We start from the raw sequence: 24,027 nt of genomic DNA on the forward strand, positions 1-24,027 counted from the left end.
AATTGTAAAAGGCATTTAATTAATTGTTTTTGCTACTGTTTAAATCCTTATAGTTCATTTAAGCATTTTATAAAAGCTTGGTTTCTCCACCATGATTGCTTACGATTTATTTGAAACAACCCGAACATTTTAGTTTTAATTTTTTTTTTGAAAACTTTTGTTGTTTGCTTTTCTTTTGAATTTGAATTTGAATCGGTTTCGAACTAACGCAAGATTAGTAACCCAATAAGGTGACGTGGCATTATTAGCAGAGGTTACTGTAGCTTGATTATCCGGGCGTCACAGCCCCCTCCGACAAAACAAAGGTTCAGTTGCAACCATGTTGGGGGACATGCAGTTGTGGTCGGGTGTAGTGCATGCAGTTGTGAGGCTGTTATCGGGCTTGCAACTGGCCCACCCCCTCTACCGGCGCCCCCTTCGACAAAACAAAAAGGTCCATTTGCGGTCGGGTTACATGACATGCAATTGCGGTCGGGTGCAACACTTGCAGTTGTATGCCTAGTGTCGGGCATGCAACTGGCCCACCTCCTCCGATAAAAAAGGTCCAGTTGAAACCATGTTGGGGGACATGCAATTGCGGCCGGGTGCGTCGCTTGTAGTTGCGGGGCTATTGTCGGGCTTGCAACTGCCCCTCCCCCCCCCTAACAGAAAAAAGTCCAGTTGCGCTCGAGTTACAAGACATGAGCTGCGGTCGGGTGCGACACTTGAAGTTGCATTCCTAGTGTCGGACATGCAACTGGCCCACCCCCTCTCCCGCCACCCCCTCCGACCAAACAAAGGTCCAGTTGCAACCATGCTGGGAGACATGCAGTTGCGGTCGGGTGCAACACTTGAAGTTGCGGGGATGTTGTCGGGCTTGCAACTGGCCCACCCCCTCTACCGGTGCCCCCTCCGACAGAACAAAAAAGTCCAGTTGCGGTCGGGCTAGAAGACATGCAGTTGCAGTCGGGTGCCACACTTGAAGTTGCATGCCTAGTGTCGGACATGCAACTGGCCCGTCCACTGTTCCGCTGCCCCTTAGACAAAACAAAGGTCTCGTTGAAACCATGTTAGGGGACATGCAGTTGCGGTCGGGTGTGACGCTTGCAGTTGCGGGGATGTTGTCAGGTTTGCTACTGGCCCGCCCCCTCTACCGGTGCCCCCTCCGATAGAAAAAAAAACTTTCCATTGTATTCGGGCTAGAAGACATGGAGTTGCGGTCGGGTGCAACACTTGCAGTTGTATTCCTAGTGTCAGACATACAATTGGCCCTACTGATCTCTATTCGAACTAGAAACAGAGTTAAAAAAACTCAAACCAGAAACAGAATCTAATTGGCCGGTGACAAATATTTTTGAGAAGGAAAAAAGATAAGTTACATGCCAATGACATACGTACAATTGTGTGTGACCGATGTGCATGAAACTATGTGTACTCGACAGGTGTTTTGGTGATAATATTTTTGGAAAGAAAAAAAGTTGCATACAGACACAAACAATAAAACATGTAATTGTGTGCGATTGACGTATGTGTAAACAAGGGACAATATTATTTTAAATAATAATAGCAATAGAAAATAAAAAATAAAGAAAAAACAAAAAGAAAATGGGAACAAACCAAAGCGAACAACCCTATTAATCCCTCCTGTCCCCAAGCAACGCGAGCACTAAAAAAACAGCCTAGAAGAAAGCCCAAAAAACAGAAAAAGGAAAAGCCACACCACCCGTCACGGCCACCCATGGGGCATCTCTGTCCAACACAAAGAATAGAAGAGAAGGCAAGAAAAGAAAAAAGAAACAAGGCAATGGGTCGGCGACACAACTAAAACAGGCCGGTACAACACAAGGAAATAGCGACCCCGAATCTTAAACAGAAATCGATCGAAGGCTAGATACATCGACTTAGACTTCCTTAAAACTCAGTCGACTGAGTTTTAACCGTCCCCTTTATACAATGGGAACAGTCTCCTAACAGGGACGCGATGGCTTGTAAAGGCATCGTTCCAGGAACCATCGCCGTACGTGTGACGGTTAGGGAGCAGGGATTATCCCCTATAACCGCAAGGGTTATATTTCAACACCTTTTTCGCGTGTGTGCGGCAACTATCGATGGCAGCTACATGATCGTTGTGCCAATAGCGACAGGAACATTCTTTTCCTTTCCGAGCAACATTGCGGCAACAACAGTGTCAAAGCGAGAAAAACATATCAAGACGGTATCATTCGCCGGTCAGCTACAGGTGCAATGGTCTTTGTATTGATGTATAGTTTGATTGCGAACTGGTTACCTCTAAACTACTCCCTCTATATCAAAATGTAAGACTACAGCTTACATTTTGTCAATATTTTGTTACGGAGGTAGTAGTTTGCAAGACCCAACGAATATTGAGGGCGGATTATAAAATATGCTAGGAAGGGGCAGCTTATTTTAGAAGCCGCCAAAAGAACTAGCCCCTAATCAGGCCTACCTGAAACCAAACACGGTAACGGTTTTGCATAGCACTGTACCAAAAAACAGTGAAACAAACGTCTTTTAGTAAAAGAAAAGAACTTGTTAGCCAAGTTGGTCGCCAGAATAGTTCAGTTGAGGTTGCCAGTTCACCTCCCTACCTACTTTTTAGGTGAAAAATATCCTGAGAGCAAAGTGGTCGAGAATACCTCTAATAAGGGTAACGTTCATCATTTAGATTTTCCGTTTACTACTAATATATTTACTCACAACTACTCATAACAAATATGAATAATATAGCACAAAAGGACCTCTAACTATCAAGCCAACAGTGAGCTTGTATAAATACAATCACAAATACAGCACACGTGTATTTGCTCAACTGTTGTATAAAGGTAACTATAACCACCAAGGGATCGGAACTGCACTTGAGCACGTAAAATGAAGTTTGACGCCAACACAAAACATAAGAGCCGGATCAAGCACCTACACAACTTTCCCAGCAACCATAACTCGAACTGAAACTTCCTCCGCCAGTCTTCTGAGCATACTCTGCAATGGTTTTGCGTGCACAAGCATCCCATGTCCTTGCGATTTCTCGCAGCGACATGGGCTCAGCTAGACCCCGCAGTAATATGCTAAACTTTGACTTTGCTTTCATAGACAGGTCTTCCGAGTTTCTGGTGCGGGTCCATTGCAGCACAGTTAGTTCAATCTTCACTTAATAATAAGCTACACTAGGACATGGTGTTACACGGGGACTAATGGACAGAGTGACTACGGACCTTTGTTCATCCGGAAACTTGTCGAGGAGCACCGGGGAGCATTTAGGGTAGCTAGCAGGAACAAGCAACCTCAACGGCATAATTGGGCTCTAGCACATTCCAACAAGAAGAAATGAGCAGATGAAATAGATCCACAACATAGTGTGCTTTCAAAAGCTTACCATCTGTGCAGATGCAAAAATGGACTTCAAGCTCGGACTAACAGCCACAGCAGTAAATGTGCATTTGATGACTGTCCCTTCAGCTCCTTCACATGTACCAGCGAATGACTCGGCATCGTCCTCGCATACATGGAGCTCCGTGTCTATGAGCTGTTGGTTTATCTCCTGGATCTCCTCCAAGAGAGCATGATTTACCTGCACAAACATGGACCAAATGCCAGTGAAAATGCAAGGTAGCCAACAATTACCAGTCAAAGAACTACATTCCCTTCCCTTCTATAGAAAAAGTAAATAAATAAATAACCACTGCTTCAAGTATAACTACTGGATAAAAACAACGTTCTCTTGTTTCTCAACAGATAATCTTAATAACATACCTCAATTTTTTGCCACTTGGCCTGTGAGGTTGCAGTTGATTGTAGATCAGGGGTATCTACACTAAATGTTTGCTTGAAGCTATCGTTGAAACTTCCAGCTGATGACACATTAAGAGGCATGGCACTTGTATCACGCTTCATTTTCTTCGATGCACCACTTCCATCATTTGTTATAAAATTCCTGGCTTGTAACCGGCACTTTGTCATAGCAACTAAATCTTCACCAACAGCAGCTCTCGAGCCATTACCAGGTGCTGACCCAGCAATCCTGTCAATCATGCTGACAACAGATCGAATGTCGCTAACTGCAGCATTAAGAGACTCGCGCTGTGTTGTTCGCAACTGCATGTAACACACCGTTGAACATAAAACAGGCAAAAGATAATAACTGGAAGACCATGTATCAACTAATTTAAAGGACTAAACTGAACAGTGTAAATGGCTTCTTATGTATTTACCACAACAGCAGAACAGACTACCAGACAAAAATTCTGGATCCTTTACAGTAAAAATCAACAGAAGTAATGAAACCAGGTCAATTCTTTTTGTTTTCACATGAACTTTCAAATATTAGGATAGCAAGAATGGACATGGATAGGCAGCATCGCCATCATGTGAAAAACTAGTTGACCGAAGTGGAGTAACATATTTTCATGTTACACTTAACATGCTTTCAGATCTTCAGATGGTAAGAACAAAAATGATTATGTGAAATTCCTATCATTTGAGCAACTAGTTAATTTTAGTGGACCAGTAAAGGGAATGATATATCTAAGTCCTATAATCAAATTGCCATTCTTGGCCCTCATTCTTTTTATGCCAGTACGCTTCAGAACAGTCTGGCTATCGTCAAGTTTTACAATACTCCCTCTTACTCCAAAAGGAGGACCTGCACGCTTTTCAAGATTTAACTTCGACCATCAATTAGAACAATATAATATATAAGTTATGTAACTTTACCATTAGAAAATTCTTTCCGATACGAATTTAATGGTATAACTTATGTGACATGTACCCACATTTCATTCATTAAGTTTATGGTAAAACTTGAATTTTGAAAAGTGTGTGTGCCTTCTTTCTGGAGTCGGGGAGGGGGTAGGGGGGTACATTCAGAACAACACCGATTAAAGCACAAAAGAATACACAGAAAGTAAATATAAAGTTCACAGGATACTTACTGCTTTAAGTAAGCGAACCAGAGGCCTTTCTACTGCACTTGATTTGGTTGGAGCTTGAGTTGGCATGTTAGCCTGACTTCCATCCACGCTTGTAAATTCTGCTAGCAAGGGCGATGCTGATATCCCTGGTGTGTTCACAGCAATCGATTGTGTTTGTGGCACTAGGGATGTTTGCTGATGTCCAGCCTGCCCAGTATTAGTAAGTGATGATATATTGGAGTGTGGTTTGTCTGAATCCACTGTTATAGGAGAAGGGGCGATAGACGGGGATGGTGATGGAACAAATGGTGAGTTAACTGAATGCAAGGGTGTCCCAGTCTTGACTTGAGATGGCAATGGATTGTGCTGATCAACCTGAGGAGAATGGTGAGAAATTTGTGGGGATGATGCTTGAAGGTTGTTTTGTGGTGACGAAATTGGGAAAGCACCACTCTGTTTCAACTGCTGATGATAATAGTTACTGCGTTGGCCCAAGTGCTGTTGATACATACCAGGTTTCATTGCAGTTCCTTGTCTAACCTTTAACTCGTTAACGTCATTTCCAGCATGAAGCTGTGGAATCTGCATCTGTACCGGCTGCTGTTTCTGCAAGTGTTGCTGTACTGGGAGCTGCTGTTGAAGCATTTGTTGCTTTTGCTGGTACTGTTGAAACATCTGACGCTTCATTTGCTGACTCTGCATCATTTGATGATCCTGCTGTTGCTGCTTCAGCTGCAGAAATGAACTTGCATTTGCTTGCATGGAGTTACCGTTAGGTTGCATCGTACTCATTGAGTTGTGAGATAACATGCTACTACTTGTCTGCAGTTGTGTATTCATTGTTCCCTGCATCGGCACAGTGCTTCCCTGTTGTAATGCACTACTCACTGAACCATGCTGCAAAGAATTGAAATTGCCTCCTTGAGCAGTCTCCAAATTAGAGTCAGCCTGATGCTGTATGTTTGCACCATTTTGCTGTGTGGGGGCACTGAAGTTCTTTGTTGGAGGCGCAGGTACATGCTGGATACCAGCTGCACTAGAGGACTGTAACCCAGTGCTCATGCTTGACAAACTTGCTTGAGGATTAGTATGACTATCATGCTGCTGCAAAGTTTGGGAAGGCTGTTGCTGCTGTGAAATGCTAGAATTAGGAGCTTGTCCTGCAGGTGGCTGGAAGTGTTGCTGTATTTGTGGCTGTACTGGCTTCCTTCTTTGTGAATTCAAGATACTGATAATCTGTTTCTCGTATTGAGGAACTTTGTCCCTCATAGCAGGTTGGATGGTACTCTTGCTAATTTGCAGCATTTGTAATATACGTTCCAACATTATTTTAAAGCTCTTCATTCTATCATACTGCTCAGATGGCTTTTGAGGTGGTATAATGCTGTCAACATGCTGTAGCTTCACAGATATCTTATTGAACAACTCACTGAGTTCTGCAAAGTATTGGTCCTTCAAGCTCTTAATCTGTTGACAAAGACCACATATACATAAGTTTGGCGCAGAAACTATATAGAGATGAAAACAGAACAGCTAATAGATCATGGTTTGTCTAAGTCAGCAAATATGGCTCTGGCAAGGTACTTCAAGTACTTTTAGAAGCATACAGATCTAAAATAACATAAGAAACTATGATGCCCATTAAATAAAATCGCTTTAAAAAAGATTGCTAACTGCCTTGAGGATTTACTACACCTACATACTCTATGGATGTATGCTCCATACCCCACATTCATACAGAATTCCGTGTACATATAATCTATACCTACTAATAAAGGGGCTATTGCTTCTTACCACCGTAAATTCGTCCGTCCTTGGTCAAACAGGTTTCGTCCGTCGTCCCCTTGGTAGACTGGGCGAGGCATCGTAATAGTTTCGTTAAAAGAAAAAAGAAATGTGACGTCAGCGGCCCAACTCAGCCGGCCCATTAACTGAGTACCCAAAAATTGTTTGCGAGTACGTAGAATCGAACTCGCGCCCTCCGCACCAACTAATTAGCTTGATGCCAGCTGAGCTAGAATGATTCTGTTGCTTCTTGCTTGGAAGGTTTCGTCCCGTTCTAAAATAGTACCACCTCGACTCCTTGTGTGCAATCACACCAATTTATATACGTGCAGAACCTGCACATATTCAGAAGCTGGCTGCTGGATGATTCTACCTATAGATGATAAAAGAAAGCATGTAGCAGATTCTCAATGAGAGATACGATGCAAGACCCGGCCGATTAGATATACCGACGCAAGGGAGGTACATTTATACTTTATTATTATTTCTTACCATTAACCTGATCATACTTGAATTATTTGTTAGATAAAATGCTCAACACCTCAATCTTATCAGCAAGGCAACAAGAAAAATAAGGTGGTGCCCGGACCGGAACCACAAACACATCGACCGAAATCGGAGAGGGAGATGACATTGTGTAGACCTTGAGCTCCTGTAAATAAGGTATGCCAACATCATCGCCACCATGAGCAATTTCCCGAAACATTCATGATCAGATGCGAAGATACCACCTTATCAAACCCGATGAATATTTGCAGTGCTATTTCTCGATATCCCTTATGATGTATTGTGTACAACTATATACAAATAATATATGGAGTTGTAAAAACAGGTGCTTTTTTTCTTTCATGGTGTTGTAACGAAGGAGTCCATGAGGTATGAGCTAAGGACATGAAAAGTTTTTTTTTCTCCCATTGCAACGCACGGGTATGTTTCCTAGTATATATACATATATATAGGACCGCGCTAAGTCCCGAACGTTCGGATTTTGCCCATGGCAAATAGAAAGTTTTTTATGGCAACTTTAGTTGACGCAAGGATGGCAAGTTCAGTTGGTAAGCATGGCAATTCCACCCGCAGTTTTTTTTGCCAGGAAATTGCCAGGCGTGTGAACTAAACTTGTCATCCTCGCGTTAACTAAAGTTGCCATAAAAACCGGTTGATTTGCCATGGGCAAAATCCGAACCTTCGGGATTTATCTTTTCGAGGAGGATTTTCTATCATAGCTTACCCTAGAAAGAGCTATCGGTACAGTTGCCTCGCTTCGTGATTCGCACTAGCTGCCTGGTGTGGTACCGTCTGAAACCCATGTGATGGGCTAACTGAGCTGTGGTGGCAAGCCGGTTCTGGCCACTTTATGCATAATGGTCTGACAAAAAGCCTGCCCAGTGTGTGCTGACGAAGGATTCGCCGTCACAAGAATCTGTACGTCACAGGTTCCACCGGTCGACCAGCATGTTGTGTAGGTTTCGATATGTACGGGCAGGCCGTTACGTCCCGTTTTCACAAGTGACGCGCGTCGGCGAGACAGACACAGCTTTGGTCCGCTAGCCGTGACAGGTCCATGTGTATGCCTGGGAGGAACCTATGACAGCCATGCGTTGAACCTACGCATCGTATACGTATCCTTCTGTATATCGCGCATATCCTTGTGATACGTAGCACGTCAGTCACGTGTCTGTGAACCGCATTTGTCTGTCCGTGTACGGCTCGTGTGATATAGTCTCATGGGTGTCGTGCAGTAGCTTCAGATTCATGAGAGCAGGGCAGTCTCTCTTTCAATGCATAGACAGAGTCTCGCGAACTGCCGTAGTAATGCATGCCGGTTTCGGCTCGTCGGCAAGCACTTAAGGACGCATGCGTAAGGGCCTGGCGAGCGTCAAGGGTCTCGTCCGATGACGCAATTCAAAGCCATCTGTATGCTTTGTTCATATATATGCTACCACGACCTCCCCCGTCGAGCGGTGCAGCCTTGATAGTAGCCAGAGGCATACAGACAGATGAGCCAGGATCTTATAAGAAAACTGCCAGAATGTTCAGACAGATGAGCCGGGATCTTATAAGATTGCCAGAATGTGGTGCACCTACACACTAGACTATTGCGTTGTATGAAATTCCGGTTCCAATTCCAGAAGAGGAATTGGCAGGTTGTTTCATCTTCTAACCTCTTTGTTCTAGGGGCCACTGTCTACGAATTTTAGGAAGTTCCATGAAAGGGAGTACCAAAAATGACGATATCAGTAATTAAGTATGATGTCTCACCATTTGATATATCTCCTCTTGCCAATCACCTGCACCTGCATGGCCTGTTTGAGCAGTAGAGTCCGCAGATGCTGCATAACAAGCAAGATTGTCAAAGAGTACCAGGATACAATGAACAAGCCAACAAATAACAAGCTAGAAGAACATTGTAGGATGGAATGCAGGGGCAATTGGAAGACTTGTGAACCAAAATGAAGAATCACAGAAGATCAATATGGTCCGCTTTGTCATCATGATCATTGCACAATACAGTATCATTTTCAGAAACAAATCCAACAAACAAGAAAAAACAATGTAGTGAACGAGAGTAACAGAAGATCAATAAGGTCAGTTTAGTCAACATGATGATTACAGAGTACTTGATCACTAAATATCATAGTACATAATTCCATCTTCGAGCTGTCATTCTATCCACCTTACTGCAGGTAAAAAAAGAGTGAAATGCAGTTTTGAAGCTTTAGGGATAACTTGACACCCCCTCGATAGTTCTAGGACCTGTGGTGCATTTTACTCGTCAAAAGCATATAAATACATCTGAATTATGAATCTGGTTGTCACCTCCAAAGAAGTTTCATTAATTTCAAGCTAGTTCATGTACCATAAACATTAATTTCATAATCTGTTTGTTGCAAGAGGATTGCTGCATGGAGGATTAGGGATAATCAGCCTAACCAACTACAACAGCAAATACACCTTACATAAAGGAACGGAGGGAGTACTATGTAAGGCGAAAATAATGAGAGGCCAGATCAATAAGTTAGTTTGAACTGTACAAGAAAGTAACACAACAGGAAGATAGACACAAGAACAAGGAGGGAAAAAAAGGGAGAACAATAAGAGCATACAATGGATCTACAAACAAAGCGCATGTGAAAACTTACTACTAGAGGAAACTTCTTGAAGGCCCCTATGTGCCTGAATAAATTGTTTTTGCTGATCCATGTTATTTTTTTGCAAGAGCATGCCTCCTGAAGTTTGAAGTCTTTGCTGCATGGAGGATTGCTGCATCCCTAATTGCTGTTGTAGTTGGTTAGGCTGAGACTGGAACTGCGACATAAGATGCTGTTGCGATTGTTGAAGTTGGTTGTGTTGAGACTGAGGTTGCATCAAACCCATTGGTGGCTGCTGAGCATGCTGTTGTTGCTGTGGTTGCTGAACTTTTGTTTGGAGCATATGCATCCGCTGCATGTTTGAAACATTAGGTACAGTCCCAAGAAGCTGCTGCGGCTGTTGATTTTGTTGCTGCTGCTGTAGACTCGACATGTTTGACTGAGAGCCCAATTGTTGCGGCTGATGCAAAGGCGTAGACGTCTGGTTCAACATCTGCTGTGTTTGCTGCACATTCAAGAGATTATTTGACTGAACTGGTAGCCTCTGTTGCTGCTGCATCTCCATAGCACCATTCTGTTGTCCAATTAGCTGATTTTGTTGTGCATTTGGTTGCTGTCCCATCAACTGTTGATGCTGCTGTTGTAAAGGAATATTGGGCTGCGGACTCTGCAAAGAAGGCTGTTGATGCATGGAGGGCTGTGCTTGTTGCTGCTGCCTCCCAACAGATTGCTGAGGTTGCTGGAGCAATGATTGCACAGATTGTTGTACGGAATTCAATTGATTCTGTTGAATACCACTCTGAGTAGCTGACTGCATGGCCATTGGCTGCGTCTGTGGAACGGTAGACTGCCCAGGGTGAAGGCCAGATGACATTTGCATCATGGATTGCTGTGAAGATTGCGTCTGTGTTGGCTGCAACAAAGACTGCTGCTGCTGAATATGCGGTTGCATAAGTGAATTCTGCTGCAATTTCTGCTTCATAAGCATTTGCTGCTGATGATAAATTAATTGTTGTGATTGTTGCTGTTGCTGCCTTCCTGCCATTTGCCTTTGTGCAGCATAAATATCTTGTGAAGTACCTTGCACCAAGCCATTATTCATTGTGTTCTGTGGCATGACAGACGCATTCTGCATCGTTGATGTTTGGTTGACACCTGGCAAGTTCTGTCCGATATTAGCGAGGGAAGAAGCTTGTACAGATGTAGAGCTATTTGGCTGCCGGGCCTGTTGCTGAGACATCAAGGGAATTACTGATGTTTGTGCTTGATTGCTGCCTTGTGGTGGGAGTCCATGAGCTGTTTTAGAAAAGGTGTCATATAGTGTGTTAAGAAAGTATCTTGTGAATAAATACTTCTTGCGGAACTGTAACAGGCACACAAAGCGCTGAAAGCAGCATCTTACAGATCAAATTAGGAAGTTCTGCATTTTCAATGAGAAAAAAACATGTGCCAGAGCAATTAAAGCCTTAAAGGGCTGTCAACCTGATTTGTTTTAGTGAGCATGCAAACAAGTGTTTGCGTATCTTTTCGTTAAGACGGGAGTCAACGTAAGTACAGCTCAGAGCTGATCAACTGATTTAACAGCTAATGGCTAGTTCCTTTGCGACAAACTGAGAAGCAGATCACAGCTGAGTAGTAGCAAGGAGAGCATAAACACAATTCTACAAAGAGCAGAAGATGGTCCACATGTTACTGTAACTGAATGGTCGCAGCATTGCAACCTAACTCCAACATGAAGCTAAGTTACATTTAACCTATCATATGGTATAATCAATCCATGAGTGTGTCGTTCACTGGCGGAGCTATGTGTATTACTGCAGGCGCCATGCCCCCCCCCCCCCAGCTCTTGGATTTTTTTTGTGAAGAAGCAATGTATTTCAGTATTTGGGTGTCACAAATTGAGAGAAATATAGTTTATGGTCCCTTTAGAAAATTATATTTCGTCATTTGCCCCCTCAGTTATCTGTCGCTAGCTCCACCACTGATGTGGTTTCACAACATTAATCAACTTCCTGGAAGAAACCCACTTTTTAATTCTGAACGGTTGCAGAAGTTCACTTTCTAATCTTAACTCTGAAATCAGTTGTTTTTAACCTTGAACTGTTCAATCCATTCATTTTACCCCTTTTGTCCTATCACAAGTGGTTTCTGCTGACTCAGAAGGCACACTGTAGACATATGCCATTGGCATCACAATATACCTCAGCAACTTAACTAAAGGTTATGCTTAGAATATAAAAGAAAAAGGAAATTAAAAATAATTTTCTTTGGTAAAATCTTAATTATTTTGAAAATTGAGAAGGGTTCAATAGTCAACTGATGACTTGTTGCTAGCCAGTGTGAAAAACCGTTCTTCGAGTCCCCTAGTTAAAGAAAACGTTTTTCCAAATAGCCAACCTGAATATCCTTTTTTTTAGAAGAACACTGGTTATGGTTTTTTTTCTGATGTTCTCAAACTTTTAATATTCTATTTCTTAAATTGCTGCTAAGGTGTATAAGTTGATGCCACATCAGCATAAAACCACCATGATTAGGGCTAAGGGGGTAAAGAAAACTGATTTGGTAGTTCATGGTTAAAAACAACCAGTTTCCGAGTTCAAGATTGAAAGGGAACTTTTGCAATAGCTCAACTTAAAAAATGGATCTTTTTCAATACTCATGCTGACACATGCATCCTTATTAAAAACGACCAGACCACTGGTCTGGCAAGAATATACCAGAACCAAGCCGTGTTCCAATCCAGTTCACAGTGAAGGCTGTTCATCCAATCAGCCTGCTGTGAACCGGCGAAAACCCGGTTGAACAACCCAATCGAGCGCTGGATCAGGGGTCAACAAAATATTCTGTATGTGCAAAGAATCAGACCATCTTTAAGGTAGAAAGGGGGACTGCCCCAATCAAATAACTAACTAGGCTGTTTGTTTGTTATCTAGCAGAAAAAACCGTGCAATAATATTTATTGAACCAACAGGTTGGACCGCGGAACCGGAGGTCTGACCACTGAATTGAGGCACTTACCGTATCGCTCCGGGTTCAATAACTACGTACACATGACACAAGCTAGATGCAAAATTCTTGTACATTATGCTGAAGGGTGGAGGGTGATTTTATGTAATAAAGATAATCTCAGCACATGATGCAATAAAAATATTGACATTCAAGTGAACAATAAAATATGCAACCTCTATTTACTATATATATGGTACCTTACCAGAGTTGTTTTGATTTGGTATCACTTGAACATTTCCAGGAGCCTGTTGTGTCTTCGTCTCCATAGAGAGCATTTTCAGAGAAATCTTCCGCAAATAATCAGACTGAATAATACAAAAGAAAATGATGTAAGTTATATACCAAATTATTGCAACCAACAGTTCTGGTGTGATTAGAAGTTTAGCACAGTCGAGAAGATGTTTCAGCTTTAACATTTGAATTCAAAAAAAGTCACCTAGGCAGCAAAACACACTGCCTCAAATAAGTGATGTGAACAGAAAACCCAGATCAAAACAGTGTTCCCTAACTTTATCAAATAAACAAATATTCACCATAACTGAGTTGGGCAATATGATGAACAGTCGTAGGCTGCTCCAAGGTTTGCCACAAATAAGCCAGAGGAACAGAAATTCAAAATGGAAATAGTGATAATTGATACACCACAACCAAAATAAATACATTTGATATTTCTTTACCAGCCTGGAGTACATGCAATTACGATGAAGGTTGTTCAAACAGAGGGAAGGAGGGAGTAAGGTCTTGTTTGATTTTCGGTCCAAGATAAATGATTGTATACCATTCTGTATCCCGTGGACTTGGGTCTATCCTTTTAACAGAAGAAAGTTTTATTTCATTTTATAACAAATTTGGATGCATGGACACATCAAACACAATAAGCGTCGCGGTAAGGGCGACTCCTCGCGGTGTTCACCTGTCTATTTTTACTGCGCCAGGTTTTACCGAACGAACGAAGACATACAAAAAGAAAACAAAAACAAGTGCTTCTCCCCTCGCACCCGGCTAGGGTTACCGCCGCCGCCCTCCCTTGCGCTCATGCCCTCTCCTCCTCCTGCCCCAGGCTCCACAGCAACGACTGGATGTGGCTGCCGAAGGAGCGGCGGTGGCCGACGGCCTCATGGCAGCAACGACAGGCAGAGAGCTGCGGCGGCCCGCAGTGGAGGGGCAGCAGCGGCCAACGGCGACGCGGACATGGCGGCCATCATGGGCAGAGCCGAGCCAAGACAGCGCGGTGGCCGAGCGTGATCTGGAGAACCGGTGGGCGGTGGTGCGAAATCTGGGCAGGCGCGACCTGTGCAAGTTGGAGGCGAGGTGATGGCGTTGACCAGGACGTCGTCGCAGATCCTCATCTTGCCGCCGGGAGAGGAGCTCGTCCAGGATCCCCTCTTCTCCATAGATCCGCGACAGAGGTGCTCGAGGAGGAGCTTCTTCTCGGGACGCCATGGAGATCGTCGAGGTGTGCCCCCATGCCTGCTAGGTAGTGCGTTTCTTGTTTCCTGTCATGGTTCTCTGCAGTTTTAAACGCCTATGAACAGGTCGCACTCCAGATCCCCCGTTGCCGCAAGGCACCACCTTGACACGGAGTGAGCTTTCTTCTTCACTAACCAACACATACAGGTAACTCTGTTTCTATTTTAGAGATGATGCATACAGATGTAGCAAAATCTAAAGTTGTTTTTGTATTCAGAATAAATTTAGAGAAACACGCATGTGCAGGTTGCCAGTTTAGAACTCAGGTACAACCACTCTTTGCTTGTCTGCTACCCGTGATAAAATTAATACACATTACATATTGTTCCACAGCTCTCTATTTTTAGCTACGATTGTGTTGTGGCAGTACTTAGTTCTCATCACGTTTCGCTCGATGGAAATTCAGGGAGTGCTGGTGATGTGCTTGAAGATGATCTCGTTGTGAGTCTGAAAGTGTAGGTCTCCCTCGGCATAAGCAGCATGGGCCGCAGAGACAACCAGCTCTGTCCTGCTCCAGCGTCACCATCCGTCGACCCAACGAACAAGAAGGCATCAACAAGAGAAGCACGACACATGTACATGTACACATGCACTTCTTTCTTCCTGATTTTCCGTTCCACTTTCTTCCAATGCCTTACTGTTAGAGCTTCTCTTCTTGGACCATCAATGGATAGTTGTATGCATGCACTTTCGTTTGTCTCACCCTTCCTCTCCTTTCTGTGATTGCTAAATATTATTTAAGATAATTCCTCTTGATAGCATCTTTTGCCATGATTGTTGTTGTTTATTTAACCGAAAAATAGATTCTTCTTAAGTTTAACATTCCAATGGAGTATGTATTTATGTGCTTGCCTAATTATATCATGCCAATTGCTTGAGCAGCGGGCACTGGTAATTATTTTCCCAAGATGATATTGAGTTTCAGTAACGTAGACCCATCTGTTAATTTCAGTCTTTGGTGCTTTTGCAGATATTTAATGTTGTTGCAATTGGTAAGATAATGGGATGCAACACTTATTTACCAGTTCTAAAGCATGGCTAAATATGGAAAGACCAGAGGCAAGTGTTATTTTCTCTTGTAAGCTTCTTTTGCTTGTCTATCTCCCTACTGGTATGCAGGTCTTTAATTGACAGTATTATATAGAGTTTGCTTTACATAATTTTTAAACAAATTCTCAATGAGCTACTACTTCATGGGAGGAAACCGTTTGGCTATTTTAGTGATGGATATATTTCTAACTCTTGATCCTCATCAATAATCACCAGGCCTTGGGAGTTCCCGAGAAGTCCTGGTCAGACTTGGACCAGGCACTAGGCGCCCCAAATGTCTAACCGCGCTCGACTCCAATCGCGGAAGCCACCAATTTTAAATAGTGAGCTTGCATAGTTGGAGACTTTAAATATACTTTCTGGCTTGATTTGCTTCCTGTTCTAACATCTATTCTTATGGGAACGCTTATAGGCTGAAACTCCACTCGACAGTTTTCTGAAATCACTTGGGACTTGAGAAGTATTCTATTACCTTCCAGTCAAAGGAGGTTTGACTATTTAACTAAATCTTTGCATTGTTTTCTTCTTCTTTGGTTGACAATTGTTGTGTTGCAGGTTGACATGGCGGCCATATGTCACATGACTGAAAGTGATCTCATGGCGTTGGGCATCCTGATGGTAAGTGCATTACCTATCATGCCAGATCATGAATTTTGCAAGAATAGGCATTTCTTGGCTCCTCACATCCTCCATCCGAGAGCAATCTCAGTATGGTCTGGCTATACTTTACATAAACTGTAGACTCAACTGTTAAACAAGTACACAGAATGACAGAAGTACTTAGAATGCACCATTTTGCTAAGGAACTGGACTGAACTTGCTTTACAGAAGTACTGCATGCACTACTATTTTTTGTCCAACGATATGGCACATAAGTTAATGCTAAATTCAGTGCAAAGTAATTCTTTTGTAAGTCGGCATCCTTATTTTTGCATACGTATATTTTGATTCGAGACGCAAAGGGCAAGCTTACAGTGCATGTTCTTTTAGGGTCCTAGGAAGAAGAGTAACTTTGCCTTGGAATCGAGAGCGTAGGGATGGCCATGGGGTACAATGTTGAAAAATAGGGAGATGTGGTAGTTTTTTTTTGTTTGGCTCATCTGAAGTTCGGCAAGTTTTATTGGCATGTCTTGTAAGGCTACAGGTAAAACAATGTGGGGTCTCTTCTTTTGGCATGTTTCTGTCTTGGTAAGCATGCATCAAACATGCTTAGGTTGGTTAGAACAAGGTGTGGCGGTCAAGAGATGATGCTGTAAGATTATTAGACTGCTGTTATTTCTGGTCTGCATGCATGTCTGGCCGGACCAGCTGGCTAACTGATGCGGCACTGTGTCGGTGAAACTGGGGCAATATTTTCATCGCTGTATACTATTGTTACACATATGATTTCATAGTTTGGCAAGTGAATTTGTGGTTGAGTACTTATATCCAGAATCATCGTGTTTGTACTGAAGTTAATTTATGTATTGTTATTAGAGTTGCCTTAATGTTTCCCATGCTATCAAGATCCACCTATGCTCTATTTTGTATAACCATCTAAAGTCGCTAAAGCTGGCAGTACAAACAAATTGTGACATGTCATGTTTGATTAAATTTATGTCGTTATTGTGATTACACATTTGTTGTGATAATCATAGTGGAGTAAAAACACAATTTTCAGTTGGATGTTTCCATACTGGTTTTACGTTATTCACATACCAATCCATGTTTTTCTGTTTTAATACTGTCATTATGATAGATGAAGCTCATGAAAGTTCCATTCAACCGACATGTTGCTGGGACTCCTGAAAAAAGTTTGCAACTTTAAATGTGCATGTCTGGTTTCTCTTTAAGTCATCTGTGAATAATGTTTAGTTTCCCACTTGGCATGTTTCTTTACATCGATCGATCAGATTCAATGCCGTTGGCCAGAGTTGCGCCTAATTCATACTGATGTTAAAGATGAATTCTTTGTTTTATAATAGGTCATACTGGATTCTATGTTGAGTACAAGATCCACACTGAGCATAGCAAGTCCACTAGAGGAGCAAATGTTGTTTATCACCGTGTCTCTTCTCATGTTGACAAGCCAGCTATCTATGAAGGTACACCTTTGTGCTTGGTGGTAAACTTGTATCTTTTTCACTTATGTTCAGCATTTCCTTGATCATTTTGTATTAATATTTTAGTATTTTACTCTGCATTAAGATTTATGCACGGTCTGGTACTTAGAAGAATATACTGCTGGTTTGTCGATGATTTTCTCCTTGTTTGATTTTGACATTAATTTAACAATGAGTAATTAAATTCTGAAGAGCATGGCAGCTATATAGATTCATTATTATTCGGTTTGAGCTATGCGGCAGAAATAAGCTTCATGCTTCTCTCAACATACTAGGCACCATACAAGGCGGCGGCGGCAGCCCCTGGTATGGACAGGAGAAGATGCTGAGCTTCTCGGCCTCGACGACGTCCTCGTGCCCCTCTCTACTATAGCAGATCTGCTTGTTTCTCAGGTGGGACTGCAGTTCTTTCGAAGCTTTGCTTTTCTGTATGACATGTTTAGTACTTTAGTTATGCTTCTCGAGCAGCATTGGAATGGTTCTCAGACTACTTTCTCTTGTCATCACTACAGCGATGAGGAAATTGGAGTGCATCTTAATTATTGACATCTCATTCTATGACGAGCTCGGCAAGAAAAGCGGCAGCTGACAGGAGGATGTCACCACCAACAAGACCGAGGCCACGTCAACGGACTCAGGTATGTGTGCTCATTGGTGGTTTCAGTTTCATAATTCTCATTACAACTAGCCTCTGTTCGCTTAATCTTTGAGAAAGATTGTCTGTTATTGCATTGCTGAGTACGTGCAGCAGGATGGAAAGCAGCGAGCAGCAGCGCATCGTTCACGGAAGCGGTCAGCATGGGGCTAAGCCTGCTGTTTCTCCTCGCCAAGACCTAAGATAGCATGAGGTCTGCCCAGATAGAGGCCCTCATGCAGGAGAGAGATGAGGGAGCAGCTGGTGGTCCGGACGCCGAAGATCAGCTGAACGTTGGCTCCCATGAAGTTGATTGATTGTGCCTCCGCTTTTGTGCCGCGTGCATTGCCTTTGAACCACTGTCATTTGTGTCGTCGGTGATGTAAACTATAAGGACATATCAATAATATCTATGACTCCTAAGGCTGATCTCTTATCTCCTGTTTCCACTGTTGTGTACTCGTGTTAGTTTTCAAGTCAGAACCATGCAATAACGTGGAAGGGGGGCACTCAACCTGGCAGCGCCCAGCTTTCTCTCAGGCGGTGCGCCATGGGCGCGCCCCAACCGCTAGTAGACTAGAAACATGGATTGGAAGAGTAACTAACTGAAGACACTCAAGGTACACAATACTACAAGATTCAAGTGTGAAAATGCTAAAATAACCGGGATGTGCTCCAGATGGTTTGAGTGTGGACCTTGACACACCCATGGCCCCAATTCAAGTCCCGGCAGCACAGAAATAACGGACTTATTCCCAAGCATGAGAAAAATCAGGAAGCTAAAAAGCCACACAAGGTCTCACTGGGGGGCTGCTAAAGGCACTCAGACATGATGTAAACAAAAATTACACCAATTGGGGACAGGTCTGCTCTACTATTATTGACTACTAAAAGAAAAAACCCATAACTAATGCGTGCTCTGCTCCGAGAAGTTGTTAAGATAGGTTGAATTACCTGATTGGTTGCTGCAGTATAGATCTTCTCTTCGAATCGCACAGCGATTTTTTGAAGTTCGTTCAGTCCCTCTGGCACAGATACTGGCAGATGCTTCTTGAGAGTTTCCATTCTGCAGACATGATGTAAAAATGTGAATAAATTTGGGGGATGCATTGCTTTTAAAGTGTTGTGTAGATAAAATGTGTTGCATCAAAGTGGAACGAGTAGGCAGAGCAGGCAAGGTAGATCTCCAATTCTCAATCATATTCCTATAAGCAAGGCGTAATTTCGGGGTTGATTTAGTCATGACTTGTGATCATGTGCATATTATCCTTGGGAAAGGATACGAGAAACTCTAGTTTCAGAACAGAACAAAATTGCATCCCGGAGCAGTAGTAGTAATAGAATGGTTTACCCTAGGTAATCAAACGTTGTGATACTCGGTAGCATGACAAATTAGCACTTCTTGGTGAATAAACGTGTGTAATTGTTGAGATATAATTCTAGTTAATGAAGTAAATACGATGGATTCAAAGCAGGCGTAGTACAAGTTGATTAGTGAATTCCCACAGCGGGGAATTTGACGGCGCAGAAATTGGGAGCTTGTGTGTAGATCGACGACGAATCTGTTGGTGCCGCTATGGATATGGCTAGATCAAAGCTATCAGATGGATCGATGACAAAACTGACCCGAAAACACACGCAGGAAATTCCTCTTTGTTTCTACTGAAACGAAAGGCGGAGGAAGGATCGAATCAAACCAAATCAATTATAGGGAGAGGGAGAGGAAAGTAAATCAAATCAATTAGAGGAGTCACTACATCTTATTGACGATCCTGCTGCGCGCCTCGGGCTGGAGCTGGGCGCGCCAATCACCTCCGGCGGCGGGCAGGGCGTTCGGGTCAACGCCGGCGGCCGCCGCGGCGGGGTCCGACCCTTGGGTGGGCCGCCAGTTGGCGTCCATGGTCGGGATCAGCGATTCGTAGGTCTCGAGGAGATGGATGGAGGTGGATTTGTGTATATACAAAACCGGAGGACGGCGACGAGGACTTGCAGCGTGCCTTCGCCCGAGTGGTGTCGTGTGGTTAACTTGACCGTCGCAGTCACCTTAAGGCTGGTCATAGCACGGAGTAACTTAGACTAATGTTACTAGTCTTTTTTTGAAAAAAAACATCGGCCTTTATTAATCAAGCAAATCGTATTACAGAGAGTCTTCCGGATGCAATTCGGAACAAAGTGATAAAAACAAAGGCTCAAAGAGCTCAAACTAGACGTAACAAGAACATGAGGTAAGACAACACGGTGCCGACGAACATGCATGAAGGACACAGACGACAGAGCTCCACAAATCGCCTTGATGTTAGAGATAACTGATCCCACCATGGAACGGTCTCGGACTGATGATTGCAGCCTTCGGATCACCGAAAGACAGTCAGAGTGGAAGATCACATGCGAGAAACCCTTCCGGCGGGCCAGCGGAGCGGCCCGGCGCTTCAGCCAACTCCGGGGAAGAGACACCGGGAAGGGGTTCAGATGACGCGGCCACACACTGGCCAGAGTGGTCCTGCACCACAACTCCAACTGACGGCGAGCCCCGCTCCAAGTCCACAGCCGCATCAGAAGAAAAAAGAAGAGTACCATGCGGGGGAGGAGACCACTCAGAAGAAGAAGAAGCCGGTGTCGCTCTCGGAGCCGCACGCCCAGGTTTGAAAAGGGGCTGGAAAATCATCTCCGAGTAAGCCTGCGCCTTAGCTGCTGTGCGTTTCGGATCAGGAGCAGTCGGCTCATTGCGGGCATAGTTCCTTGCCTCCCAGATATGCCACAACGCCACCGTGATGGTGGAGATGTCACGATCGGAGTCTCGCGCGAGCAAGTCGAACAACCACTGTTTGTGAGAGCTGAAAGATGAGCGGAACAGTCTGATCCCATAAGTAGCCTTGATCTCATCCCAAACAGCCCAAGCATGGACACAGAAGAGAAGAGCATGCTCAATACTCTCCGAACGCCCACAGAAAAAACAGTCCGTCCTCGTCGGGATCTGACGGCGCAGCATTTGAGCACCCCGAAGGTAAACAGTCATGAGCCAGCCTCCACAGCACAATCTTCATTTTATTTGGAGCTTGCACCTTCCATAATTTCTTCCACAGTCTGTCCTCAAGAGCCCAATTCGAGGATTGACCCCCGCCCCGAGCATTGCGATCAGACAGGAAACGGCGTGTCCTGGCCATGTTATAGGTCAACCGGACAATGTATTCTCCAAACTTGGTAAAAGGCCACCGAGCATAGTCTGGACCACCCTCCCAGTTGATGTGAACCTTGAGAATATCATTAGCAACCTCATGAGGGAAAAAGCTCTCACCGTATCCTCGTTCCAGCAATCATTTTCCTCATCAAACAAGCAATGAACCGTAGCTGAAGCTGGAATCGGGGTCAAAGGCTGCAGCAAGGCCGGAGGAGTGGAAGGGATCCAATGATCGGACAGAATATGTGTGCGCCTGCCATCACCAAGGCCCCATTGCACCCCCTGCTTCAGAAGATCTCGGCCATGAAGAATGGCGCGCCAAGTGGCTGATGCCGCGCGGGGAGCCGAAGCATTCCAAAAGTCAGTGAAAGGAAAATACCCTCCCTTCAGAACCTGCGCGCAAAGCGATTTGGGCTCAGTCAGGAGGCGCCAGCCCTGTTTACCAAGCATCGCCTGGTTAAAGAGTGCCAGATCCCTGAACCCCATGCCACCGAGAGCTTTTGGAGTGGAAAGCTAGTCCCACGAGCGCTAGTGCATCTTCTTCTTTCCATCCTCACGACCCCACCATTGATCATACACGATTTTGCTTGAACTTTTCACATATTGCTACCGGTAGGCGGAAACAGCTCGAAATAAAGGTGGGGATTGTTTGAGTCTTCGATTTCAGCAATGTCTCAGTCCCTGCTCTAGATAGAGGCCGGTCCGCCCAACCAAAAATATTCTGCCATGCTTTATCAGTCAGGAACTTGAACGTATTCGTAGGAGAGTTGCCCATCTCCGTAGGCATACCCAAATAAGAGCCATTAAAATTCTCATTCCTTATGCCCAGCTGGTTTTTCACTCTGTCATTGACTTCCGTTGGACAATGGTTGCCAAAGAAAACAGCCGATTTGTCACGATTGATTGCCTGCCCCGAACACACACAATAAGAACCGAGTGTTGCTTCCAAGGATGCCACACTCTGAGGATCACTCTTAACAAAGAAAATGCTATCATCCGCGAATAGGAGGTGTGAGATAGACGGGCCATGACGGCCGTTTTGAATCCCATGTAGCTCGCCACAAGCCTCCTTTTGGAATAGCAGACTAGATAGACCTTCGGTGCATAAGAGAAAGATATAAGGGCTAATCAGGTCACCTTGCCTAATGCCCCGTGATGAAACCACCGGTTGCGTAAGCTCCCCGTTGACTCTGACAGCATACCGGACATTAGTCACACAACGCATCACAGTGTCAATCCAGGCAGAGGAAAAGCCCAGCTTAGTCAAGCATTGATGGAGATAACTCCACTCCACACGATCATAGGCCTTCATCATGTCAATCTTGAGAGCAAAGAAAGGTTTCTTCACGCATTGCTTCCTGATTGTGTGAAGGCATTCATAGGCAATCAATGCATTGTCCGTGATCAACCTGCCGGGGACGAAGGCACTTTGAGTCTCAGACACCACCACAGGCAGAATGGCCTTCAGTCTGTTAGCTAAGACTTTGGAAGCAATTTTGTAGAGCACATTACAGAGGCTGATGGGACGGAAGTTCAAGTGTTTGGGCTTGACAGTCTTTGGAATCAAAACAATGACGGAATCACAAAAACCCTCTAGAATCGGCCTCCCCTCCAAGAAACCCTGAACCGCCTGACAGATGTCCTCCCCCAAGAACTCCCAATGAGTCTGATAAAAGAGGGCAGGGAAACCGTCCGGTCCGGGAGCCTTGGTAAGACCCATCTGAAACAGCGCCGACTTAATCTCGTCGTCTGAGTAGGGCCTGCACGGATCCGAATTCATCTCTCTAGTTACCTTGCCTGGGATAGCCCGCACCACCTCATCCGCGGCCGGTTGGGGTTCAGACGTGAAGAGATCTTCATAGAAGGATTGAACCATGCCCTTGATCTGCCCTTGAGAGGTACAAGCCGAACCATCCTCCCGAAGGAGCGAATGGATCCTGTTAGTCCTTCGCCTAGCCGACGCTCTGGCCTGGAAGAACTCTGTATTACGATCACCTGATTTGAGCCAATCCACCCGCGAACGCTGCCTTTCCATGGTTTCCTCCCGTTCAAACAGCTCACAGAGTTGAGCCTCGATATGTCGCTCTTTAGATAAGGAAGCTGGGGAAGGCGAAGAGGACCTGATAGATGCTAGACGGCGTTCCATCTTCCCAATCTGCTTGCGAATGGAACCAAAAGACTCCCTGCTCCATGTACGAAGAGAGGATGCCACACTTTTCAAGTTTTCCCAAGTAGAACTCAGAGAAGAAAGCCCAGCCCTTCCAGTGGACCACGCATGTTCGAGAGTTTCCTTATAGTCAGATGCCCGCAGCCACATAGCTTCGAACCTGAAACCGTGCTGTACCGGAGTCGAATGGCGCTGCTGGGACAGAATATCCAGAGAAATACGGATGGGGTAATGATCGGACGTGGTAGCAATGACATTCTCCATGCTGCAATCACAAAAGAGGCTGTTGAACGCAGCATTAGCCACAACACGGTCAAGACGACATCAAACATTGCTATTAGGATCTTGCTTGTTGCACCATGTAAACTTCGGGCCCGAATACCCCAATCAGATAGGCCACAGTCCAGCAGACACTCCCGAAAAGCAGCCATTTGCGAATCCAGCCGGTCCCGAGGACCACAGTGTTCCTCCTGAAGAAGGACTTCGTTGAAATCACCACAACAGATCCAAGGACCCGACCAGGAAGGTTGCATTCGTCGAAGGAGCTCCCAAAAGTGAAACCGATGCTCTCGCTTTGGTTCTCCGTACACAAAAGAAGCCCTCCATGGCACCCCTTCCTTCAGTTGGACCACA

The 24,027-nt window shown here is 44.4% G+C and overlaps 1 protein-coding gene across 1 annotated transcript; it reads right to left on the bottom strand.

The window, feature by feature from the left end:
* Positions 1-2,639: 2,639 nt before the first annotated feature.
* LOC125525968 (mediator of RNA polymerase II transcription subunit 15a-like) lies at positions 2,640-20,065 on the bottom strand. The gene is made up of 10 exons (XM_048690971.1): positions 19,807-20,065; positions 19,004-19,115; positions 12,996-13,098; positions 9,836-11,080; positions 8,955-9,025; positions 4,929-6,374; positions 3,751-4,092; positions 3,374-3,568; positions 3,213-3,301; positions 2,640-3,107 (listed from the first exon to the last, which is right to left on the bottom strand). The coding sequence occupies exons 1-10, from the start codon at positions 19,947-19,949 to the stop codon at positions 2,906-2,908; spliced, it is 3,948 nt and encodes a 1,315-aa protein (XP_048546928.1). The 5' UTR covers positions 19,950-20,065; the 3' UTR covers positions 2,640-2,905.
* Between the last annotated feature and the right edge of the window lie 3,962 nt (positions 20,066-24,027).

Source organism: Triticum urartu, chromosome 7 (assembly GCF_003073215.2).
Source record: "Triticum urartu cultivar G1812 chromosome 7, Tu2.1, whole genome shotgun sequence".
Taxonomy (NCBI): domain Eukaryota; kingdom Viridiplantae; phylum Streptophyta; class Magnoliopsida; order Poales; family Poaceae; genus Triticum; species Triticum urartu.